Here is a 26,564-nt window from a genome sequence, read left to right on the forward strand (position 1 = left end):
TAGGAAACAGTTACTTTTCCTATGCAGTGTGTTTGTCCCGTGGTGTACACACAGAATACAGAATCAGATCATGTGGCATCAACCAGAAGAATACCCTTGCACTCATCTCACATCTCAGACAGTAATTCCTGTGTAAAGAGTTTGTCAAACATTGTAGAGACCAGCAAGATACAAACACTGTTATTCAGGAGGAAGGGAGAAGACAGCAAGTGAGACTCCTCTAGAAGATCGTTAGTTATTGGGACTCCCCTGCAACCAGGTTCATCCTGAGTCAGAGGGACCTCTAAGCCTTTTCTGCTTCTGCCTGCTGTACGCACAGGGCAGCAGAAACATCCCAACAGTATTTCAGCTGAATCACTCGGTACAAGAGCACTAGATTATCCCAAAACATGGAGGTTTTCCTAGGTAACGATTAAGCTGGCTTCTGTGCACAGCAGCAGCCTATCTGCAAGAGACTGTGTGCCACATGCTAGATGTATAACACATCTTCAAGGAAGCAGTGACTAGATTCTGCCCTGAGAAATATCAACTCTTCAGAGTGTAACTGCAGTTAGGAAAAGCAGTAGATCACTCAGTGAAAGATCAATCACTGGACAGGAATTAGCTGAATAGTTTGATGTAACAGCTGAGGAGAGGCCAAAGTTTCTTTCCATTCCAGAACATTTTGTAGGAATGCCTCTGTTTAGAGTTGTGCCTTGGCAGCACCATGCTGGACTTCTAAGAGATCAGTATAACCCAGACAACTTTTTTTCCAGCCTGTAAGTGCATCTAGTCAGCTGTCCTAAGGACTTGTGGCCTTTCCAAGAACAACCAAAGTTACAGAGTTTTGGTAATCTCACTGTGGAAACAGCATCCCTAGGCAGGGCAAGAGCCCTGTGGAATGGGGTCAGAGAAATCTGATTACTCTAGAAAATACCAGAGCATAGAACATCAGTGTTTCTGTCTTGAACTGTCATTCCAGATATGAACTGCAGCGCTCAGTGGTGAACTCTGTGCTTGCTCCTCACTTGTCTTTGCAAGTCAGCAGAGCCAGGACATTTCTGCATTACTTGCTGTCATTAGCTGTAAGAGTCTTGTGGAAAACCATAGTACATAGCTACAAGTAATTCTCACTGTCACACATACAAGTATTTTGGAGAATGGGACTGATTAACCCTCACTGGATGCTCCTTACACATAACCCTTACACCTCAGTGCCTGCCTTCTCCAAACTGAATCCCTTAATGCCCTGCAGTTTCAGAGTGTGATGCTCATTATGTTCATCCTAACAAAGGAAGTGCTAACAGATGCAGACATACTGACTTTGACAATAAATAGTTAAATTTGACTTACCATCCAAGAGTTATGTTTCTTTTAGTAGCAGTCAGTGTGAAGCACTGGGATATCCAGAAAGAGCACTTTTGATAGAATAAATATGCTGTCTTTTGTAATTTTTTATGTTCTTTCTTTCATTTATATTTTTCAGCACAACAATCGATAGTATCCCAAAGACATTAAAATAAAGCTGAATCTACAGAACAGAGCTCAAGTTATCTGCTGGATAAGCAGTCTTTTCCCTTTCCTTAAAACAATAAGTTCAAAATTACTTTTCTCTGAACAACTTTCTCCTGTGTTCCAATTTCATCTATGTGAAGCCTTCTTCCCTTTTCTTCTGGATCTTCTTTAAAAACTTAAATCTCACTTTACCCTGCCTCAGAACACTCATTTACATTTTCTTAGTAACAGCCAAAGCCCCCAGTTTTACAGCATGAACCACAGCACAGGCAGAAAAACAAAAGATGAAGAAACATGAAGAGGAAAGGTTACTTCTAGAGATCATACGATAGGCTCAAAACCTGAGTTTCCTGCATTTCCGTGCAAAGCTCTGTTTAAAGGGCAGAACAACCATCACAGCTTTTTTGCATTTCATCTTTTTCCCTTTCGGTCTACATTTAAATCCAGGCCAAACTCTCCTTCTTTTCCACCCCCCAAATTACAATGAGTGTCAGGCAAATTTAGTTGCGATTGCCAGCTTATTCTCTGCCTGCTTCAAGGGGAATCTGTTGAACCCTGGCCATGATTGATGAGTGAGAGACTGACCAGAGTTGATTAGAAACTGCCAGCTGAGTGGAAAGTAATTGATGCAGCTAGTTACTCAAGCAAGCATCCCAGGCCCTGGCAGACATAATAAGGGAGCCCATTATACGAGTGAACGGCAGACGCAGGCACTGATCCAGTCCACGTGTATGCACAGTGTCTTGTGTCAAACAGAGGGGGAGAGGGTGTTGCCTCATTTTTAGCTCTTTTACTAAGGAGGATTTCCTTTACTCAAGACTAACATTCTAATGAGCAATCTGTGCCAACTCCACTAAACATCATGGTTTCTTTTTAACCTTTAAACCAAACTGTCCTTTAACCTGTTTTCACTTCCATTTCTTGACATAGTTACGCTAAACCTTTCAGCAGTGGGAACTTCACTAACATTATACGGAAAGACAGTTTTCCCCCAAGACTGTATATCCTTTGGATTGGAATGAGAGAGAGAAATACATTAAATTTTTAGAACAGTAGTAACAATGGCCCTAGAAGATTGTTACTGAAGTTCCTTAGCTTTGGACCTGGATATATGTCTGCCTATAGATACACCGCTTCCCACTCCTGCCATGTTAATCATGCAAAAAGAAGAGATAATATGAAAAGCATCTGTAAGTACCTTTTAATCAGCTGACCTATGTTGTTGGGAAACATTGAAGTTGTATTTGATTGTATAGTTTATGTGTTAATTCAACACAGTGTGGCAAAGAAAAATCCAATTAGATGCTGTTGCATAACTGCTCTTTACGCTAAGATTAACATAATTTATAAAAGTGAATTAGTCAGTTTAATAGGTATAATGAAAGAAGAGGTAGTGTTTTCTACACTGGTACCCCAAATGTGTAGACAAAAATAAGCAAAAGCTTTGCAAGGTTAGAGGTCACTAATTGTGATTGCTAAATATTTTTTTCCAAGTAATACTCTTAATTGAAGAAAATGTTTAATTAGGCAGAAATAAGCAGCTATAATTTAAAAGGGAAATTGAAGAGGGTATTGCAGGATGTCTTTGTTAAAGTCATAACAGAAAATTAACACTTCTGTTAAAAGAAAGTATCTTTCCAGAATCTTAACTCCTCATTTCCCCCTTCTAGCTTTCTGTTCTTTCTGCCAGTGCAGTTTTGAACTTTTCTTGTCATTGAGAATCCTTCATCCAGAGGGAAGATGACATTTGAACATGCCAGTATGAAATTATCAGTATGTAATATGATGCTGTTAGAGTTCTGCACAATTTTCATTTCTTTAATGTGTTTCAAGATTTATTGATGAAAAATTTTAATTTTTTTTACCATCTTTTGAATAATGGTAATGCTATCTTACTTTCAAGGATGTATTTCAGCTATCAACTTTTTACTTCTTAAAAAGAAATCAGAATACTTTCAGTTCTAGAATTTGAAAACATTGTGATACTGCAGTCTGGAGATTTCTGTGACCAATTACTTACATGAATGCCATTCTATACTCTGTCATTTCTTTGGTGTCCCTGATTTATCTCTCAAAGCCTTTATGACTTTACGTTTGGCTTTTATGTAGAAGCAGAGCAGGTCATGTGGTTATCCCAAGGCATTAGTATGGTAATTTTCTTCAAGTTGAGTAGGTGGAAATAATTAATGGACTGCTTTATTGATGTACCTAGCTGATTCTCTGTGGTTTCAATTCCCAGCTTCAATAAAGTAGCTTGAGATTTTATCTGAGAGACCAGTAATTACACAGGGCAAGAATAATTGCTGCACAAACACAATCTGATTGTGGTTTATGCTATTGCCAGGGCTGATGTTAAAGCTTAAATATAAACAAGGATCTGCTGCATGAATAAGTTGACTCCTTTTATTTAAACTTGTGAACTCTAGAGTAACTTAAATTCAGAAAATCTATGCTTTTGTAAGTTTAGCAAACTTCAAAAAGGAAGTTATGATCTTAGCGCAATGCAACACAAGTCATTTTACTCTTGACTAGACTCCCATCTCCTATTATTGACAGTGGCCAGAAGCAGATACCAGTGAAATATAAGCACCTATAAAAACAAGCACCATAAAAATTGGTTCAGATTTGCTACTTTTTCTCAGATACTAATATAGAATTTAAGTGAGGATTTTGGCAATTCAGATCACTGTGGTATTCATCCCAGAGTTCTGACCAATGCTAACAAATTAATTCATTTTACCAATTTATACTAAAAGTAATTTTTTTGATGCTTGACTGAGATAGTTTCTTGGATTCATTTGCCATAAAGAAGCTCCTGTGTGGGAACCTCCCAAGGCACCTTCGTAAGCAATAAGGAAAAAAACAGATACAGCTTTGCTACTACATTATCTTTCATGTGCTTCTTTTACAACTTGATCATCAGCTGGCCCTACAGACTTAGGATCCTTGCCTCTTGTACACTTGAAAGAAGTTACTAGGGGCTTTTATGCATTTAGCAAATTGTTCTCCAGTATCTTTTGACTTCTCTTGTTTTAGTTTTATATTTAACTTGTTCGAGGAGTTTATCATCTTTTCCATTTTTATTATTTGGACACCATTTTTTGAAGGATGCTTTCTTACTTCTAGCCACCTCCTTTATTTTTCTGTTGAAGCTTGCTGGCCCTGTTTAAACAAAGGCTTAGTAAAAACAAATAACACCTTAGAACTTAGTTTATATCCTGGCAATTCTAGTGTCCATTTTACCATTCAGATGTTCTTTTTAAAGAAGCTTCTTCATTTTCATCTAGTTCTTCACTGGGTTACACAAAAGTCAACTGCATGAGGGTTTTCATTCATATAAAGATGCTGAATTCAATGTAGTACAACATCTATTATACAAAGCGTTGCTTCTGTAGTTACTTCCTAAATCAGAGTCCCTGCATTGCTCAGACCTAAATCAGAGGTTGTTTCCTCAGTGAAAGGTTTGCACAGCTAACGTTATGTCAGTGTTCTACTTATTCCAAGCGCACAGTGCAGGAAGCACAATCATCAGATCAGCAAGGTGCACAAGGTAGACAGGAGGTTGGCAGCAGAACAGTCTCCACCTGTATTTAGTTCTGAGAACAGCAGCTTTTTTAAACGTGATTTTCTCCCAGATATCTTATTCTCTATTTGATTTGCTGCTATACTATCTTATTTACTTACATGAAGCAACACAAGGAACAGTAGAAAGTCTGCTGTGTTTTCCTCTGAACTTGGAAGCTGTACTGAGAAATATGGAGCTATTGCCTGGATATTACAAAAAACTTTGCAGTGATAGAAATCACTTGCCTACTGAGCATGAAACCTGCCTGCTCTTTGCTTTTGTTCCCAGAGCAGTAACAGGTCATGTGTAGCCAAGGTTAAGCACGTTTAACAAAAGTTAGCTTAACAGAAATAAGCTGTGAGTTAAGAGAATGCAGGAAGGTAGCACACATGTATGAACTGGAGGGTGGAGCAGGGAGAGGCGGAAACTTAGGCTTCTTTGAAAACTTTGAACAACTAAGAATAGCTCCTGCCAGTGACTCATCATGGCACAGAGTAAAAACTTGGTTACAAGTAAGCTCTTGACAGCCAGACAAGTGATTAGAGACACTGCTTAACTGTCCACAACCCCTTCATGACCTAGACCTTTGAGTCCAGCATCATTTTTTTGTAAGATCAAGTAATTAAGATGTCATAGACAGCATACACCTCTGATCCCATGGTGGGAAGAGTACTGCCCCCTCTCACAACGTGGATGCAGACTGTTACATGTCCATCACCACACACTGGAGACAGTACCATTACGCTTATCTGCAAGGTTGCTGTACCTACAGAAGGGCATCTTTATGTTCACTCATTGCTTTTCTCTGGAGAGGGGAGGCTCATATTTATTTAGGCAAATCCTTGGTACTCATCACTAGGAGAATAGCATTCAATCCTTGCTTTATTGTTCTAGCTGCTATTATTTCTGCTATTATTTCACTGTTGTTATGCATAGGTTGGGTAAAAGCCATCAGAATCCCTCATTCTATTGTGTCATGCTGATACTAGAGTATCTTCATATATCTCAATATAAATTGTTCCCAGTAAATTGAAAAAAGAGCAGCTGCAATAAGATACAGACTGAATAAACATGTCAGATTTTTGCATAGATGTAAAATATAAGTAATCCCCCTCACCTTCTCCCCATGTAACACACGTACAAACTCTGTTGTCCATAATGTGCAAATGTACAGAGGAATAAACTTTGAATTTATCCAATTTTCTTTCTGTTATGAGAAGATTGAAGGCATGACATTAGACAAACTTATCGCCTTATGTCTGTGTAACACATTTGCAACAAATCAGCTCTCAAGCAGTACAAATTTAGGGAGATTTATAGATGAAGGCAGAGATGACATGATCAGTATACAGAAACTTTTGGTAGAATAACCAGCAGCTAGAAAACCTTGTTAAATGATGTTGTAAGCTAGTATGTGGGCTCATGCAAACTAGCTTGTAAGACTAGCTCCTGTACAGCACAGGAGCCAGGCTGCTGTCTAAAATGATTCAGAGGTCCACACACAAAGACGCAGCGTATTTCCACTCACACATGATTATTTTTATGGAAATACAACATAATTGTGGGGAAGGAGATATTGTTTCATTGATGACTTAACCCCCTAGTAGAACCTTGTCTGTTAGCTAAGCTGGAATAATTAAATAATTAAGATTTTTTATATGTTTTCCTAGATTAATATGCTAATTTATTTGGACTAAACAGTTAATTCAGTACTCGTGTTTAATTTAAGCCTTGGTTTCCTACATTTTGCCTCCTTGGATTTTTCCATTACGGTTCTGAAGACTTTTCTATTACTTTGAGCATTTAAGCAGCAGCATTAATTACTTGAATTAAATGTAATCAGACATTAATATTGCATAATATCCCCATCCACTAGTTAACTTAGGTGTGCAGTCTTAGGTCAGTCATCCTTAATTAACCTTCAGTTGAAGCATAAGCAAAGTTCTTCTGATCACTGGGATAAGTTTACCATTGCTGTGCTTTTTGTCTAACTGTACATAACAGAGCAAGCAACAGGCATGTTCTGGAGCAATTCTTAAGCACAAGCTTCCTAGGCATTTAGAAAAAACCCAAGATTGCAACAGAGACTTACATGTCCAGGTGACAAGTCTAACCTTTGCAGTGCAACACCACAATATTGGATCTCCACCTTCTTGACTTTCCAGTGACAGGCTGGTGTGACAGGCATTGCACGGAATGCAAGGTTTCCCTGTCAAAAACAGAAATAACATTATAAAACATCCTTTCATAGCAGCTATTTTCCAGTGCAGCTTTTCTGGGACAATCCCAGTTATATCATAAATTCTTTAAGTAATATGAACTTGAAGATAATGGACTGCCCTGTTTGGCTTGCTATTTTTATTGCACTTACCATGTCTCATTTATTTATTGTTAAAAAGCTTGCTAAATAATTGTTTTTACCAATACCAAGAGTATTTCTGCCCAGAAGATATTTTTTTTTGTAATACTAGAAACCATTCAAGCAACAGATTTCCCTTTTAATATTTTCCCTCTTGAACCTACAGCACTACAGTTTCATCATTAATTTATTTTTTAAAACAGCAACACAAGGGGATTTATCAAAGGAAACCTGGCTGTCTCAATTAACCTGAACTTTTATTTTACACTGCTCTATAAAGACGGATTTTCTCTCTGACAAAAACTGAAGTGAGAGCCTATGGTACTTCTCTTAAGAAAAAGCACAAATAATTAAGTGTGCTCTGTTTTATTTTTAATTGCACTACAATTATTTCATTCATTTTCAAAGCATTAGCACTATCATTTAGCGTACTCTGGAATTTCTATAGTCTTGTAAGTCTGCAGTGGAAGTGGGAATTGACTGGTAGGGTAAAGAGAGGAGCCAAAAAAAATGTTAAGACTACACTACCCATTCATTTTCCTGTTCACACAAAGCTTCTTATTCTAACAGTTTTCTATCTGATCTTCTAGGGAGTAGTTGCGCACAAGGTTTATCATTCAAATAAAATATTACTGACATAATTTAATGTGGGCATCCACAATTGTAGCCATTTTGGGTGCTATTTCTTGGTCTTTGCTTTCTCAGAGCAATAGAGCATCACACTATCACACCTCCTTAGAGATTTCATGCAGGACATATCAAGAGTAAGTACTCATTTTGGGCTTTGCGTCTGAGCCAATTTGTCCACATCAGGTGTTAAGATATTTCACCAGTGAATTTAAGGTATTGCTAGCACGTGTTCACTTCAAATGCTAAGAAACTTTAAGCTTTGCTAGCCATAACATGCCAGTTATGGCTGGATCCCCTCAGGGCTGTTAGAGCTCAGCTGCATGGGCAGCATCTGTGGGCACACAACAGGCTAGCACAAAGAAAGAAAAAGCTTCAGCTGAAAATGGAGTTTTCATGTAGTTTGTAATAAAAGTAACATCTGTGGATGATAGCATATGAGCTACTGGAATAGGCAGATACTCAACAGCTACAAAACACTTTCCATCACTTCTGCATAGGTACTTGTGCTGAAGCTTTGTTGTGCAAGCAATAGCCTAAGAAGAATCTTAAACATATAGTTTCTACTTTTGTAGAAAAAGTTACTTGAAGCTATATATTAACCCAACCAAAATTTTACACCTAAGTACACTCAAACTTTGAGGGCAAAAAGAACTGAGTTGTTCTAGAACACGATAGGAAAGCACTCACCAAGAGCAGCCATTTTCCCAAGGATACGCTACTCAGAAGATATTTTCCACCAGTCTCCCCTCCAAGGAGTTACTTCCCAATGGGTTAAGTCTACTACAAATGTGAGGTTCAAATCCAACCAACACTTTATCTAGCTCCCACCAGAGTAGCCAAAAACTGCAAGCAGAGGCAAGCATTCACCCCACAAAATCCTGCATGCAACTAGGTACAGCAACCAAAAAGCTTTTTATAAGCAGCTGGTGGGTTGTTTTTCAGCTCCACCCTCTGGGCAAAACACCTGTGCTCCTGCCCCGGGGACTCAGCCACATGCTCCTTCCCCCAACCTCTGTTTGTAGACTTTGTCACACACAATTTGTAGATTAGAAGAGTGCTTTAAGGCTCAAAGGTTATGAAAACTTTTAACAAAATTTAAAAGGAAAAAATAAAGCCAAAAAAGTCATCAACATTTGCACCTGTGAAATTTTCATCTGCTACACAAAACTACAGACTAATTCTGCTACAGTCAAAGTTGCCTTATGTACTTTAGACAGGGACAAACTGTGCAGACACAAATTTAAATGTGTCCTTTGGGTATCTTGTTAGTTGTGCTTTACTCATTTAGTCAGAAATTTTTTCAGGTTGATGATGTCTATAAATTGCAGATTAGATGGCAACATGAACCTTCAGCCTGCAGTTTCCTGATGAGAAGCAGTATATAGTTACATCACATTTTTCTTCTGTTTTCCAATTAGGGGCACAGAATCTTTGAAAGTAACTCGGCTTGTCAAAAATCAAGGGTTTCTTCATGTTCCAAGCCATTGCACATACAGGGAAGGAACTGTCCTCCTTCACCACCAGAGTATGGCTTTTCCAACCAGATTTTTTTTTTAGATCAAAACTTTGACTAAAGAAAGGTGTGGGTGAATGGAACAGAAATTAGTATAACCGGTCTAGAGAGCAGGGCTGTTCTCTGGAATCACAATGTGTGAGTTTCTCTTATAGAGAAATAGAATTTAAAGAATTCTACTAAATATGAAGACTTTTAAAACGTTGGGTAGAATGGAACAGTTGCAGTCCACGGACACATTGCATGTGTACAAAATTAGCATAAGGACTAATGACTCACATCATTGCTGTTGCTCAGTAAATATTCTATAATACTAACTGCAACGGAGCTATTTAGAATTGAATCTGAGATTATATCTGGGTACCTTCAAAAGAGGAAGAAAAAAACAACCTTCTTTCTTGATATAAAAATATATGAAACAGTATGTTTTTGCCTTTGTGTATGAAGTTTTAAATTTGAAGGGCTAGATGAATTTGCTTGGTTTGAGTTTCAGTGTGTGTGCAGACACTGACAAGTTGAATTATCTGGCTATCTGCCTTGCATGTATTTCTCTAGTCTTTCCAGACTTTTCTTAAACTTGCACTGTTTTGTATTTTACAGTTCCCTCCTTTTGGGGTTTGGTGAACTCAGCTTGGAATCTTTGCTCTGTTGGGAAAAGGCAGTCACCTGTCAATATTGAAACCAGCCATATGATTTTTGATCCCTTCTTAACTCCACTTCGCATAAATACAGGGGGAAGAAAGGTATGTGTTCTATCATGTTCTGGTCTGAAAACAAGAAGTTAGTAGACTGTTTACAAACATTTGCTATATTTTATATTTCTAAAGCATTTACATTTTTATCTCAGTCAGCTCTCAGGCAGAATAACAACAACATAGTGCTTTGCAAATCACACAAGTTCATCGCTGCTGGAGAGATAGCAACCATACATTTTTAGGTGTCTTCTAGCATATATTTCTATTTTCATATTAACTGTTATTTGAAACTGTGCTGTTTGGAAGAATAGCATCTCGCTTGGAAACTCCATGTTTGTAATTAAATTTGGTGTTCATCCCGAGTGGCATTTTAAAGGTGCTGTTCTAAAAGTGTTGTTTAAGATGGCCAGGACCTTTTTTTATTCATCTAAATCAGGATAACATTGCAGTGCCATCATATTAAGGGCTAGGAAGGGATGAATGAGCTTCTTTATGTTATGAAATAAAAGGAACTATGAGATACATATCTCAGCGTGGGACAGGCAGACAGATGTGTTCAAAAAGCGATCTAGTTTCTGTGTTATCTAGAGCATATTGGCACTCATTGTAAGATTTTTTTTTTATTGGACATCTCACGTATCTTAGTTAGGAAGCAGAATGACAACATTTATTTTAATAGATCATAAGTAAATCTCCAAGGATATTGCATCAGATGGAAACGATAGGTTAGCAAAGACTGTTTTACTCATCTAAAATCAGCACGATAATTTCTTGTTGAAAAGTGACTGCCACAGCTGGCTAGTTTATTAACCACTATTTCCTACCAATAGTATTTTTTAAATTATGTATATAGAAACCTTTTCTTGTTTACCAGGATTTGGAAAGTATATCTTAATAAACTGAGGTATGAAAACGGAATCATTCTGGGTTAGCTAATGTGTCTGCCTGTGGCTCAGGAACCTCGACTTCTAGGCTAGTCAACACAGATTAAAGGTGGAGGCAGGAAACAACTTCACAAAATGATTCTCTGCAATAGGGTGGAGATTGTTGTGTATATGTACATATAGAAATACTGATGATAGATGCTAATCAATGATCATATCCTCCCTTTTTTATACTATATCTGAGTTATATTAGGAGCTGAAATTTGGACAAGGTTTTTATTGTAGTAAAAACCTTCAGTTCTACAAGTTTTTGCAACTCGGATACTGAAGCATTGTGCTAGTGCATCCATATAAATCAAAATAATTGACAAGAAATTATTTATGACTATGAATTTGAAAAACACTTGAGCATGTGCATTTGGGCTGGCTGACCCAGTGCTCAGAAGCATAATTGAAACTGTTATTTATCAGTGAATACAGTCAAAAAAATGCGTAAAGTTAACAAATCTAAACAATGAAAGCAGATTTAGATCCCAGGTATGTTTCACTTTTAATAATCTCATGCTCATATCAATAGCATAGTTAGGCACATTTTACATTCGTGGTTCTTAGAAGTATTTTCTGCATTGCCAAGGTTAGGTGCTAACTCATTCTTTGCACTTAGGTTTACTAAAATAATTATACTTAAAAATTAGGAGTAAGACAAATTTAGAGTGCAGCACCAAAGCAAAATTTCTGGAATCTACTCGGTTCCTAAATTACCATTCAAAGAGAAGTAGTCATTTGAAAGCATTTCAAAAAACAAACTGATCTAATGATTATGCTTAATGATTTTGCTTTCACTAAAGAACGTATTCACAGTGTGGAAGTTTAAGGGTAATCCTTAAATAAGTATCAATTCTGTTTATCCAACTGAAGGGTTGATGCTTTCCAATTCTAAATTTATTTTATGAATAAAATATCTTGAACTTGTTAGCGCTTTTGGAAGTAGCCATTAGTTCATGTTTTTGTGTTGCTTCCCTCGTCAGGGGTGCTTAAAAGGGTATTTTAAAGATTTTGTTGCTTATTCCATGCAGGCAGCTCTCTTTTATGAAAGCCATAATACAGAACAAAGCAGATGAAAAGGCATTGTGACTTACAATATCAGAACAAGCAGAAACTCTAACAAAAGGTTATTCCAAAATGATTTATCTTTTCCTCTTGTCTTGACAAATGAGATTTCTGCTGGATACAGCATGAGATGTTAGGAATGTGCTCTGTACACAAGAGGTCCTGGTGGTGCATGTGCACATACATTAGTATTGATGTAAGCTTCATCACAGAAATGATAAAATGGTGGTATTGTTACTGACTGAAGGACAGTAATGCTTCCAACTATGCCCCAAGTTTCAGGGTAATATGTATATTTTGCTTTCTAAAAAGAAATGCATTCAGGTGTTTCTTTTTGATACAAAAAATAGTTTTATTGACTCTGCTATTTATGTAAAGGCTGACATATTTCAGATTATTTATAAATTACACTATGACATAATATGAAAGTCAAGAACAGAATTATATGGACGTTGTCAGTGAGTTGAAGCCAGGAGTTTCAGGGTATTTAATGCCTTCAGCAATTTTAAGAATTCAACTGGGTTTTGTACTAGTTGATGGTGAAGCAAATGTCTGATTATTAGTAAAATATTGGAGGCATCGAAAATATCGGAGGCACTCATAACCTGGGAAGTGCCATTTCAGCAGTGAGGTGTTCTTACCACACTCACAAATATTATCCCGCTGCTGTCAAACAGTACTGGCCTTCTATCATGTTACAAGAACAAGATTTGTTCTAGTTGTGGTTAGTCTCTTTGAGAGAGGTTTCTAAAATGGTTGAATCAAAATTCTCCTTTGAGGAGACTGCTATTTTAATGCCTTGAAAAAATTCTTTGCTCATAGTTAAGGCTTCAGTGAGGATTTGGTTTGGCAGGTAGTATATTTGTGTTCACTTTTCTGGTAATGTTTTTTATATGTTAAAAATAGAGGTGTGTTTCATATGGGCTGAAGCACTTCAGTTTTCAGGGCAATGAACCAATTGATATAGCAGCCAGGGAATCTCTGAGACAAGTCTTAACTGTGATTATGCTGTACATGAAAGGATTTTGTGGAACTGATCCTATGAAAAATTATGAATAATTAAAAAAAGGATTTGATTTGGTTTCAAATCAAAATTATAATAAGCTAGCTTACATGCACAGCGAACAAGAGAGACAGCTAGCTGCACACAGTCAAAATTATACACCTCTTGTGCAAAGGAAGCTTTAACAGAGAGCTAGATGGAAGGAAGTATTCAGTACAGATAGTCTTTGAAAAGTAACTTCAAATTTTTAACAAAATTTTTTGCTATTAAAGTAGAAATCAGTTTTATTTGAGTTCCAGTTTTGAAAACATTTCTACTTTGTATGCTTCACTTTAGAAATTAAATTAAGAAGGAACAGAAAAGGTTCACCCACAGGAACAGAATCCAAGATCAGTCTAGAGAAATTCAAATAACAGATACCTGGGTGATGTGATCACTGACTTCATACTTCCTCTTGGCCTCCTTCATTCCTTACCACTTGTTTCTCTTGGGCCTTTATTTTTGGGGGTGGAGCATATTGCTTAATTCCTGTAAACCCGTCACCTGTTTAGTTCTCAATTTCCACATCAGCAAACCAAAACTGTTCCAAACCATTCCATTACAGAATTTATGACTAAGGATTCCACCTTAAGTACATACCTTTCTAGCCTATTCCATTCAAGAGTTTATTTGATTTCAGTATGAGTAAGGGAAGGCATTTCAGTAAACTAGATTAAGACTTTTCTACATTTTTTTAGACCACTTGGGAATAAAAAAAATATTTTTATTGTTCCTAAAGTAAAGAAATGGTCTGAAGGGAGAGTATGAAGGACAACATCACTGTCCTCCTACCCCACAGCCTACAAGGGCAGGAAAGTCCAGTCTGTACCTGTTACACGGCAGGTGACTTAAAAGTTACTTCTGACCTGAGGCTGAGAAGTAACTTCTTCCCATTCCATTCAGGGGCAAAAGGGATGGCAGTGCAATTTGCCAAATATTTACACCTCTTTGATCCAATTTTTGACAATAAAGTTCCAGTGAGCAATAATATATTGCTTTATGTGCTGTCCAACGATTGCAGTGCAGTATCGGGCCATGCGATTTACAATTCCAGCATCATCAGATGTTATTGTGAATTGTGCTGTGTTATTTTGTATCTTTGTGCTTCTCTGTTTCCTGAGAAAGTAGCTTTTCAGGTCCTGAAGGCTGAATATCATTGATACAGATAATTGGATTTCAAGATCCAGAATCTCAGCACAAGATATTTAATGAGTTTACATGCAGATAAATTCCCCAGAAGAAATGCTGCTTTTGAGGAAACTCCCCAAGTTTCACTTCTCTCTCAGGCCCAGCTTTGTCTCTTGATTATTCATTTTAGCGAATTTAACATGCAGCCCATTTCAGATAAACAGCCCTTTTTAATAAACAATACAAACTCTTATTAATATGCAGATCACACTCCTCCACTCTGTCACAAAGAAAAACACCATTTTACTTTCTCTGCTTTTTTTCTTTGGATTCACATAAGCACCAAGGCAATCAGCAACAGGACATCAGCATAACTTTACTGATGAGCCAGTGTAGTCTAGTGACATTTAGGCAGCAAGCGCTATGGGTTCCAGCTGCCCAAGCAGGGATTTCTGGACAGTCATGGATGATAGCTGTGGATGAACAAACCACCACACTTCCCACCGAGCTAGTCCTCTGCTGGGATTCCTTCCTCCATTCACCAGTACTGGCGTCTCTCTTCTCCAATAGCTCTGCCTTTGTTTCCCTAAAATTTGTCCCCTGACCTACCTGTAGCCCATCTGTCTTTGATCTCCTGATTCTACGTGGACTTAATTTCAAGAGCCTTGTTTGCAAGATTCTTTAAGAATAAACTGCAGTTCTTGTCCATACTTACTTTTTTTTTTCCTCCTGAAAACTTGTTCAGTAACAGCATTTGCTTTAGACACTAAGTGCATCCCTGCCAATTAATTAAACCTTGCCATGTAAGTGATGCCACGTGTCACTAATCATTTTAGGTCATGCTCAAAGACTGAAATTGTGGTTTAAAGCAGGTAAAGTTCTGTTTAAAATCACTTTATTTTTAAGACGAGGAAGACCATTGTACCTGATGTTGACCTCTGGGGAAATAAACAAATTGATGTCTGCTGGCCAAGGACCGTTACATACTTTCTCTAGCTTAGTGTGCATAAATGAAAGTTATTCACTAAGATCCATAAATCTGCCTTCTCATATGGGACATTAATGAATGCAATCACATATTATTTAAATTAATATCTTTATAAATACTTCATTCATTCTATGCATCACAAGATAATGGTGAATTAGCAGTTTCTAAACTAAAATAGGATAGGAGAAAAGAGATTTATGAATTGAAATCAGTTAAATGCTTTCTCTGCTAGCTAGTTCTGATTCCATGCTGTTCAATCAATTCAGAGTATTACTAGCATTTTTCTCAAGAGTGCAATATATGACAACTGCCAAGCTTTGCTTTGGTGATTACTAAAAGGACAGATACTGGTGTGAACCACATTTCAGCGCTGCAGGAATATAAAAAATGAATTGTTAGAAATGGTCCAGGAGGAATGGATAGCAATAAGACATCAATGTCATCTGTAAACTGATTTGTGATGAATTTTTAGAGGGCTTAATAATATGATGTTTTGATTTAGAGTGGCTTTAGGAAGTCAAAAGTCTGATGCAAACATCAAAAACTTTAATGAATAAAAAATGAGATATAGTATTGCTGCTTAAATAATTGTTTAACATTTCTAATATTTCTACACTATTGCATGTTCTTAGATGTATTAGTAAATGAACATAATATAAAACAAGCAGGTTAAAGTAACTGGTTTATTCCTCCTCATCATTGACTATTTAGAACAGGAAAAAAATGCTATTATTTCAGAGGTACTTGTAAAATTTGCTGTTGTTAGACCATATATAGAGAAAACATATATTCAGGGTCTGGACCTGTCTCTATATTGGGACTTCTGTTTCCTTATCACTTCAGCAATCCTTTCTTGTGATTGAATCAGTTTGGAATATGTGGAGATTCAGTTGTGCATCTTGGTGTGTTCTAAATTTCCAGTTGTCTCTGACAGCGGAGCACCACTGAAATCGCAAAAGAGTCCTGAACGGGTACAAAAATGCATTTCTACAGCTTCTTCATGGTATCAAGGGTTTGTTGCTCCAGTGTAACTATTCTGCTTGACATTTAATCTCGTCTAGTGTCGTAAAACAAGCTCACTTGTCTGCCATGGGAAACTTCCTAGGAGATCCTAGATTTGGCAAGAAGTGATTCAGCAGGCTTACTCCAACGAGCTATATTGTCCCTGTTTTAGAGCTCAGGATATGCGCTCGTTTTGGCAGCAGTGCCTTTCAAATTATATGTTAAACTGTATCTCAGCTTCATTTGTGTAATAATTAAAAGCAATCCATGGTGCCCTTGCAAAGGTGGGTGTGCTAGCCCTGGAAATACCTTCGAAGGGATGTTATCTGAAACATCAAGGGGCTCTGCTGTTATGGTGGCAGGGGAGTACATTGCGTAATAAACAGCACTTTTAACAGTGTGTTGACTGTGGTTTTGGTTCTTCACCATTTGAAGTTGGTGGCAAGACTGACTGTTAGCTGATCAGCCTTTATATCCTGCATCCATCAAGCACATATTTATAGCCAAGCTATTTTTCCTGAAAATGATTTACAAATTGCTCTGGAATTCTGTAACAGAGTGTACGTTAGGAAACCAGTTTATACATGGACAGAGGAGACTTTATAATGTATGTTAGGTGCCTGCTGCCCATCTAGGCAGGAGATATATTTTGGCTGAAGATCTACTTGTGGGAGAAAGGTACTACGCCAGCTTTCCGAACAGTTCTGCAGACAGCAGGCACAGTGATTGCTCCTGGCCTGCTGGTGGCAGCTGTGAAGTCAGAGCTGGAGGAGACCCAGTTCCTGATAAACTGGAATCGGACACATCCATTAAGGAACCTGAGGAAAAGGTTCTCTTCCTATTTTTTTACATAACTCCCACTTTCACCCAAAATGGTTAAAGCTATGGACTGGAGACTAGTTTGTCGTTGGGTTACAGCAGCCCCAAATAAGTGAAAACAATCAGGAAATAAACTAAGATCCGCATTGACTTATCATCAGTTCATTCATGTAAAAGTTAAGAAAGTTAAGCTCAGGTAACCCTGTTTTGTGGCTGGACCGTTCAGCACAAAATAATTGCAAGTCTGGTGCTTGTGAAGCTTTTTTTTGGTTTTGTGTCTCCAGCACGACAGATAACAGTTCTCTTAGTCACATGTCCCTGTATTGTTTTACACTGAATATAATCAAGAAATCACCATATATTTGGCAGGGATTTCTGCCTGTCTTGGCAGCTGGAGTAGGTACTTTATAATAGACACATGTCAATTCTGCTGTAAGCTGGAAAAGACAGAGATAAATAACACTGCTGCCAGGGTGAACCACAAATTGCTGTGGCAGTCAGATGCGCCATTCAGAATTTTGAGTAGCGGTTGGTGTTAGAGAGAAGTGCAAGTTCATTGTTTTTCCTCCTGGTACTGTTTATTGCTGATTGTTGAAGATTGAAGCAGGCACAGTTTGCTTATAGATAGCAGAATTAAACTATGTATTTTAGGATTAGATGCTAGAAAGAAGCTTAAGGGAAAAAAACTGAAGCAGTGGTCAATGAACTGTATCTAATAATCAAAAACAAATCTGTGGATCAGCAGCTCCTCATCAAACTGGGATCTGGATGCTAAAGCAGTGGGGATATTTAAGCTGTGTGTCATTCAACAGGCTGAGGAAAACCATCAGTAGATGATTCTGGAGCAGAGGAGGAAAATGTACATAAATTGGGGGTAAGAAACTGTTCTTAATGTAGGGGACAGTGTATATTACAGGGGGTTGCAGGCCTTGCAAAAAAATTGGAAAGAGAACATAATCCTTTTGCATGTAGCCTTTTTATATTTGGGATATGTTGTTCCTGTATAGGAAGTGACGGAAAATCATAGCTCACAGTAGTATTGCTTAGATGTGAGGTAGCCCTCTGTGTCACTTAGGTAAGTGTTTGAATCTGTAACTATTGTTTGGTTTATGTAATTTTCAACTGAAAGCAATTATAACGGAACGGTTTTACCTCCAGTTCCTGTATCAAGTTATTGTTTGTGTCCCTGAACAAGAAACAGACCCAAACTATCAATGTAGGTCTGACAATGGAAATTTTAGCTTTTAAACTGAAAAAACGGAAGTTAAACTTGATTACCAAAAATCTTTGGGGAGTCTGTTTTAACTGGCAAATGTGAAGAAGGTGATTAAAATAAAGAAACATTTCTGTTTGTAAACTTGCATAGAAGAATAGAAAAAAAAAGTAGAATCTTAATACATCAGTAGAACATGCTAAATACATAAACAGTCCTATTTCCATAGACCTTCTGTAGGATCCAGTTCATCTTTCCCATCCCAATTTAGAACATTTGTCTTACAGGAAAAGTAAGTTTGTTTGTATGTATGCCTTTGTGTGCATGTGTATGAGACCTGTAGCTTACCTCCTTTTTCTAAAGCTGTATGCAATCATTCAGCCTTTCAGCAGTCAAATAAAGGTGAATGAACACATAAGGTTCCTTTTGCAGTCTATTTTCCAGTATTTTTCAGAATCCGAAAACTCACTGTAAGACATTTGATTAAAGCATCAGTCTGAAGAAACAGCATCATTTGTAAGAAAAGTCAATAAATTGTTGATTTTTTGAATTTATGTTTTGTCTCCATTGCATCAGCTCCAGCTCTGAATAATGCTGTGAATAGGTAGAGGGATGGCTTCAGTAAAGTTATCTTGAACTTAAGTCTGTATAACTTGCATCACAGCTTAAAAGCATCAGAAGGAAGTTCATATGGGTGCTGATATACCCCGAGGGGATTGTTTCACAAGGCAGTTGGAGCATCTGATGTGACTATTAAAAGATAATTCTGTTTTTTCAAGAAAGATGAATCTTTATTTCAGTGTTATGAATTCACAAGGTCTGGCTACCTCAAAGCTGCTTTTGGGATCAAGGTGAAAAAGTACATCATACAAATATAAGCAGTGCTAATCTCTAACCTGTGACATACTGCTCAGAAAAAAATAATGTGCTGCATACTGCACTCTTATTTATTTTAACAACTCAGTGCCACCTGTCTCAGGGAAGCTATTCAGCAGAAGAGGACATTGCATAGAATACACTAATTTATATGGCATGTTGCCACATAGATACATTTGAAGTATGTATTGGGGATGAGGAGGAAGGGGAAGGAGAAGAGCAGGCAAGGGTTAATAAGGACAAATTCTGTTTCTTTACTTTCTTTGAATGTGTAGTAAAAAGGAATGGACATACCTGTTACTCCCATATCCTCTCTTGTATACCCCAGCCAACAGCTGGAGGCAGCATATCAACATCATAATTTGCTACTGATAGTATTAAATCCCTATACTTGCATTCGGCAGTCCTCTGTTCCCTGCCATACAATCAGTGCATAGAAAATATATCGTAGGCAGGACTTTAAATCACAGCATCTTCCCGGGCTATGCCAAGGGCCGCACAGCTGTGCTGAACTGGCACTCGAAAGCTCCTTTGAAGATACTTTGCCTTAACTAAGTATTTCGTCTAGTCCTATTTCATCTAGGACTGTTTAAGACCTCTACCCAAAATAGTGTTCAAATGTACTGTGCAAAGAAGCCTTTCGGGGGGGGGGAGGGGAAGGTTAGAATGTGAATTATTTTTAATCACACAAATGTACTTTTGATATTATCACAGCCCTTCCAAATAAACATATTTTTGTGCTTAGTTTTATAAAGCATATTATTTATATGATGGACATTAATAGCTACGTTTGAGTGACTTAAGCTTTTGATGCAGATATACATTCATGATCTTTTCTTTCAGTGTGTTACTAAGAGCGGGAAGCTGCCATGGTTTCAGTAGCCTGAAGATGGATTGGGATGTAACTCCCTGTTTGACACATATGGGGCTATTTACTAGGTATTGCTCAATTAGAAGCACAGAAACACTATTAAACAGGTCCCTGGTTTGCCCAGGGACAGATCTGAACACTGGAGAGACAGACTCTTCACCCAGAACCTCACTGCCAAGGTGGATTTGGCATGGAGAGAAAGCAGTGATACTGGAGAGATTCTCAGAGTCATTAACTACCCAACAGTAAATCCATGCTTCTCAATCTCAAGTTCAGGCTTAAAACTTTGGCGCTTTATCTTGTCTGTTTGAAATCCTCTCAATACAAGTAAGCCACTGCCTACCCATGACCAGATGGATGTTGTATCTAGGCTTTTTATAGTGCTTCTACCATACTCCTTTTATATTATATATTTACAGAAGGATATTGTTTGGAAGCACAGGGATGTATGCCAGCACCTATGATCAAATTGCAGATGGAATTGTGCTCTATTGTGCAAAGTTTTGTGCCATCTACTTTCCATTTGTCATCACCCAAATGTCCTCAGTCCTTGAGGCAGCTACATATTGGTCATAAATGATTTTTGTATCTTGTGTGACCTTTTGGGAGGTCTCTTTGTGACAAGTCTTCTGTTAACACAAAGTCTTCCATAAACAGAAGAAATAACGCAGCCTGGTTTCCTACAGAACCTCCTTTTAGCTTCTTCACAGCCTCTGTCCCCCATTATCACTTCTCCACTACTCCACAGATCCCCTCCATTAGAAGGCAAAGGCAGAAAAGGCTGTGGCCATTTCCAAGTTCCTTTGTGCCAGCCAGCCTGCAAATGCACCTGCTGATTGCCCAGTTGACTGCTGCTAACAGCAGTCTATAATACCTGAGTTTTACCTGCCTGTTCCTCAGCACTAAATTGGTTTGGTCCTTTCTTCTACCCATTTTTCACAAAACACTGAGATATCTTCTTTGTCAAATTGGATAAAGCTGTCCAACAGATACTGAAGTTAGTGCTGGAAAAGTAGGAAACAGGTCAACAACCAGTTTGTTACGATTATAATGAATTATTTGCAGTGTCTTTTGTCATAGGCATCTTATTGCAAGCAGTGTGTGTCTGTGAAGGCAGGAGCTATCGAAGCCAAGGACTTACGTAACAAACAGGGAATTTCACAGGTAGATGTATATTAAAGAAAGAAATTGCATGTCTGTAGATTGCCACTGGTAACATCACCATTTTGCATGTCAGTGTTTGGCTGCTATTTTCTCCAGCAAAAATGTGTCGTTTTCAATATCTTTCAGGGAGTACAGCACTGAGAATTCAATATCATAAGCAAAATAAAGTTAATAAACTAGTAAGAGTGTAACATCACTTGGATAAAAATCTCAGCAATGTACCCAAGGAGTTTTCATTCTTTTAGAAAAGCTTCATTTAGAAGATCCAGCAGCATTTGAACAGAAGTGGTATGCTGTTTTCTTACTATTGTGATAAATTCAAGTTAGGGAGCTAAGGATCACAGAGCCTTCTGTGGACCATTGCAAACTGCAATGCAAGGACACATCTAAGAACTGTTACACTTATAGTGAGCAGGGTCACAGCTAAAATCCTCTTACAGCTGTGTGGTAAGTCTCCCAGGCCAAACGTGCACTACAAGAGAATCTGCTCAAAAGTAGCAAAGCTAGCTCAGAGAAGAACAAGCAGAGGTATCAGCTTAAATTATGAAAACGGGGTATCTGAGTTGGCACTGCACCGCTGGTCTGGAGCTCAAATAGCCATGGCGGGCATCTCTGCGTTCATCTCCGTGGTTTGGGGGAAACTTCTGCCTAAACACCTCCGGATGTTTGAATGGACTGATATTTTTCCAAATGTCAAGTTCTTTAAATGCTGTTTGAAGTTGAAGGTTTACTTAGTTCCCCTTAGAATATCACTGCAAATATCACCAAGATGTTTATATGTGTCCAGCTGCTTTATCACCTCCTGTTCCTACTCTCCCAAAACAGTGCAACAGAAGAGGAGTAACTAGTTAGCAGGAAGAAGTCTTAGACCAGTTTCATGATGAATGATCACCCCTGCAAGTGAAGGCATAGTATCCTCATGAAAAGACCAATCCTTCATTCTCATGTTGTATGTATTGCTGCCTGGACTGCTAACAATTACCTCTCATCTCCTACAAATTAAGCAAAAATATAAAATCAGAAACACAGCTGTGAATATATTCTTTACCACAAACTCCAAAATACTTTTGTTCATTGATGGCTGTGCTAATGAAAACCTCCTTAAGGCACTAGACAAGAACCCAGAAATCATCACGAGTCAGGGAGTATTTCACTTGCATCTCCATCATTCTTTGGGTAAAAACCTGTTTTATCTCCAGATCTCTGATAATGCTGTTAATAATGAGGTATTCTCAATCCAGTCTCTTTCCTCAGCTAGTTCTGGGCTCTCTGATTATCTCATTGAAAGGATTAAGTATTATTTTGGCCAATGGATTTTGCTCATATCCTCTCTTCCACTTAGACTTGTCTTTTCCTGAAAGCCCTTTAGCTGTAAAACCACATATCCGTTTCAATATCTAAAATCCTTTGTCTAGTACTGTTTGTCCTGTTTTAGTGCACCATTGTGCCCTGCATAACTAATCATATGAGTAAAGGGATGTGCAGTGAACTATATATTACAGAGATTCCTAAAAAGAAGAACTACTGGGAGGAGCAAAATGCATGCCAGCGCTTTAACTTTTCTTCCTGCCTCTGCCAGATACCATCTGTTATCTTTAGAAGGTTTGGGACTACCGTTTTCCTGTGAGCAGCATAGCGGTGATTACTGGAAAGAGAGAGCTGTGCTGTTGAGCTGTACGCCGGTGCTGCATGGTGTGGAAGTATGCAGCAGCCTTTAACTGAACACTGCACTCATAAATTAGGAACAATATTACAGCATCTGGTGTATGTAATGGGAGAATAAAACAGCTGTGCTAGATGAAATATTGAGTATGTCAAATTATTACAACAAACTTTATAAATATTACTGTTAGTCTGACTGCAGTCATTTTTAATAGTGTGAGAAGACAGAAAGAGAGAGGAGTTCTGCACATCAAATGTTACGAAAAAAAATTATACTACTGTAGAGAGCACGAGGACAAGCACCCAATTAGAGCAGAGAGAAACTGGCTGCAAACAAGAAGGAAACTGGAACAGCAATTCCAGAATGAGAAGGATAGTTCTCATCTCAAGATCTGCCATTGTAGAAGGAGTCTAAAAAGCATTAGAGAGATGAATTTTTGTAATTTTTTGCAAAATGAAAGTTACATTTCATTAGCTTTTTATGGCATTTTGAGCCCAATCAATAAGCTTTACTACCTGCATCCTCTATTGGCTCATTGAAGCTAACTGGGCTATCAGCTTTCTGTCTTGATGCACTATAGATGGGCAATCACGCTTTATTGAATGATTAAACGGAAACCTTTGGTGATACTGGATTCTTCAATGAGATATGTAATTGTTCCCAGCTTATGCAACTTTTATTGAATTATTATTGAAAACATGATTTCATGCTTGGTTAAGTGGTAAATTTAATTCATTCGCTAGCAAGATACGTTAACAAATATGACATTACCAGTATTACTTCTAAGAAAGGAGAGGAAGTTCTGTGTAGCTAGCCAACAAGTATAAATTAGCTCAGCACTTGTTGGTTAGCTTTTCAACATTTACTGCTGATGGAGTTTAAAGTGCAGGAAAAAAACTTTTCCGTCTAAAGTAGGCCAGTTGGGACTGAAATTTGTCCCTTGGTTGTAGTATATAAGTTGAGTCTATGGGTACATTACAATCCCAGTCCATTTTGGTAAAATGGAATTGCCACTGGTCCTGCTTTTTGGTGGCTTCAAGACACAGATGACTCATTGAATGGGCAAAGTATTTGTGGCTGCTTACAGGATTTCATTAACCACAACTAAAAATTTAGCATCTTCCTTCATGTAGTTGTGTGTGTGTCTGTGCAATACTTTCACAAAGGCACAGGAAAAAGGTAAGAACTATCCTTCAACTGAAGCCAGTGAGACATGTCTGTACATGGACTACATGCAAGGTTCACCCTCTTTTCCTTTTCAACATAAAATCCATGAAGCCATGGATTGCTTTATGCAGGACTGACAGAAGTGCCGCTTGGAGCTGGAAATTGGACTAGAAACCTCCAGAAAGCTCTGTCAACCAACATTGCTTTGAGCCTGTCTGTTGAACAGATCCTGGCTGCTTTAATCCTAACGTCTCTCCTGAAACATTAACTAGTATTTCTCAGCTTTAACACAGGCATCTAAGAATAGCCTGAGGAAATGCCTGCTTTTCTTGGTAAGGGAAACCTAGCTTTTAGATGCCTGCAGTTTAATGAAATTAATTTTCCCCCTTATTTCTTGAATATAAAGCAGTGTAGACTGTCTTTGACACCTCAAGAGTAAATGCATTGTAAATTAAAGGTAACTAGAGAAATTTTCAGCGGATTTGATGAGATGAAAGGGCAAAGCACTCACTGGCAATGCATTTTTTTCATAATAGATTGGAATTTATGGAAACCCTTACTGACTTTGCAATTACACCAGTTATTTAGCATCTGCAACACTACTTCAAATGTCATCATTTTTAGCTTACTAATTCAACTTATCATCTTATAAGCACAGTAAAATTGCATCGAATATACTTAAAATAATTTTTTCTTAAAAAAAACAAGATTATTTAATTATTTTTGCAACTTTTCACAACATAAACATCTATTACAAGGTTTATGGCTTTGACTCTTACTGGCTGAGCTAGCAGTATTTAATTTTAAAGTCCAACTCACTTCATGTAGGTCAAGAACCAGCATTGAACACTGATATTTATGCTGCATCCCTAAAAGTCAGTAACACATTGAAATGATTAGGTCTTTTATCTCATAATTGTTCAAATTATGTTTTCTCAAGGAGCCCTACCTACCTACAAAATGTTGCATCATTTTTCTACAAAGAATCTGTGGTGATATTTTTACTTGAAATAGCAAGATTTTGTCCTTTTGCTTTCTCTCTACCTGAATTCCTGAACCATCACCAACTCTACAGAAGCCAGTAGGATTTTTATTCTGGCCTGTTGGTGTTTGCAAGCAAGTTTTAATTCAGAACTTTTGGAGTCTTTTTTGTATGGGTTTGAGTTTCTTCATGACCTTTTGAATTTGAGCATCCAACACACCTCATTGGCCTAAATGTTAATCTTTTTTTCATTAACTAAATTTTACTTGATTTACTTTAACATAGAATCCCATTGCATTCAATGGAATTGTTTTTGGCAATCAAAGGAAGCTACATGGAAGGGGAGAGCAAGCAATATTTGGTTCTAGCTGAGGAATGAGTGGGTACTTTAAGTAGTATAAATACTGTGAGGGAGTGAAAAAAAACAATTTTGCCAAACACATTTTGAAATAGAAAATAGCTTAATGTGTAAAAAAAGAGTGTAATGCGGTGAAACTATGGCTTTTAACTATTGCATCTGTGTTGCTACAGTGAACTCACTGAGTGTGGGCTTGAAAAATCACTGGAAGTTAAAAAATTATTACTGAGTTGAATACAGTAATTTAATGAATCAGGGCAAAAAAACCCTGAGAAACACACAAAATGTAACAAAAGCCTGGTTAAAAATAAGATGAAAGTTAGAATTTTCCTGGCAAGGAAAAGTCACTTAACAGCCAAAGTTCTAAATAAAAGGAAAATAAAATTTTTAAAAAACACACAAGGGAGTAGTAAATTCATAATTTCTACTGAGTAAGCATTGGCAATCTCCTTGTGAATAGCTGTAAACTGCATTCTGTGTGGAAATCTTTCAGGACATTAAAGACAAGGAAAGGTATTTGGCCCAATGCTTTTGCCTCCAATATACAATTTATGTCAGCTTTATCTTTCCATTTTTTCATACACTGAGTTTTTTTTCCATCTTTCCTACAAAAAATGGCCACTCAGAATTCCGGAATTCTAGTGAGACTAGAGGTTTTTTGAAAGAGAGAGGTGTGTCACTGTCATTGCTTTGTCTGATGTTATGCTGGCACCATTTTGTGTCTTTGTTATCAAACTTGATAGCGACACAGTTGCTGCATGCCTTGATATTATTATGTTCTTAACCAAAGTAAAAATACCTGCAAAAAAACTTTATAAAGATATCTGAATTCAATTCAACCATGTTTCTATCTCTGCCTGTTGCAGAAGGCAAAAACTACTCTTTAATATTAAAAAGCCTTTGATTAATTGTTCCTGGTCTTGATAATCTTTTAGAAAAGGTTCTTTACAAGCGTATGTAGTCCTTCTCTATTGATAGAGGAGGTGCTTTATGTAATACCACATTTTCTCATTTAAATACTTTCTCAAAGTTCTGCTTTTT

General features: G+C 37.6%; 1 protein-coding gene across 8 annotated transcripts in view; it reads left to right on the forward strand.

Moving 5' to 3' along the window:
* Window positions 1-26,564, forward strand: part of CA10 (carbonic anhydrase 10) — a 203,577-nt gene that overhangs the window by 70,601 nt on the left and 106,412 nt on the right. For 6 of the 8 annotated variants that reach the window (XM_075770470.1, XM_075770462.1, XM_075770465.1 and 3 more), the window contains one exon: window positions 10,162-10,304. The exons of the other annotated variants lie outside the window; for them this stretch is intronic. In XM_075770470.1, coding sequence (XP_075626585.1) covers window positions 10,162-10,304 — 143 coding nt within the window. The remainder of the gene's footprint in view (window positions 1-10,161; window positions 10,305-26,564) is intronic. 8 annotated transcript variants of the gene reach the window in all.

This window comes from Balearica regulorum, chromosome 18 (genome assembly GCF_011004875.1).
Source record: "Balearica regulorum gibbericeps isolate bBalReg1 chromosome 18, bBalReg1.pri, whole genome shotgun sequence".
Lineage (NCBI taxonomy): Eukaryota > Metazoa > Chordata > Aves > Gruiformes > Gruidae > Balearica > Balearica regulorum.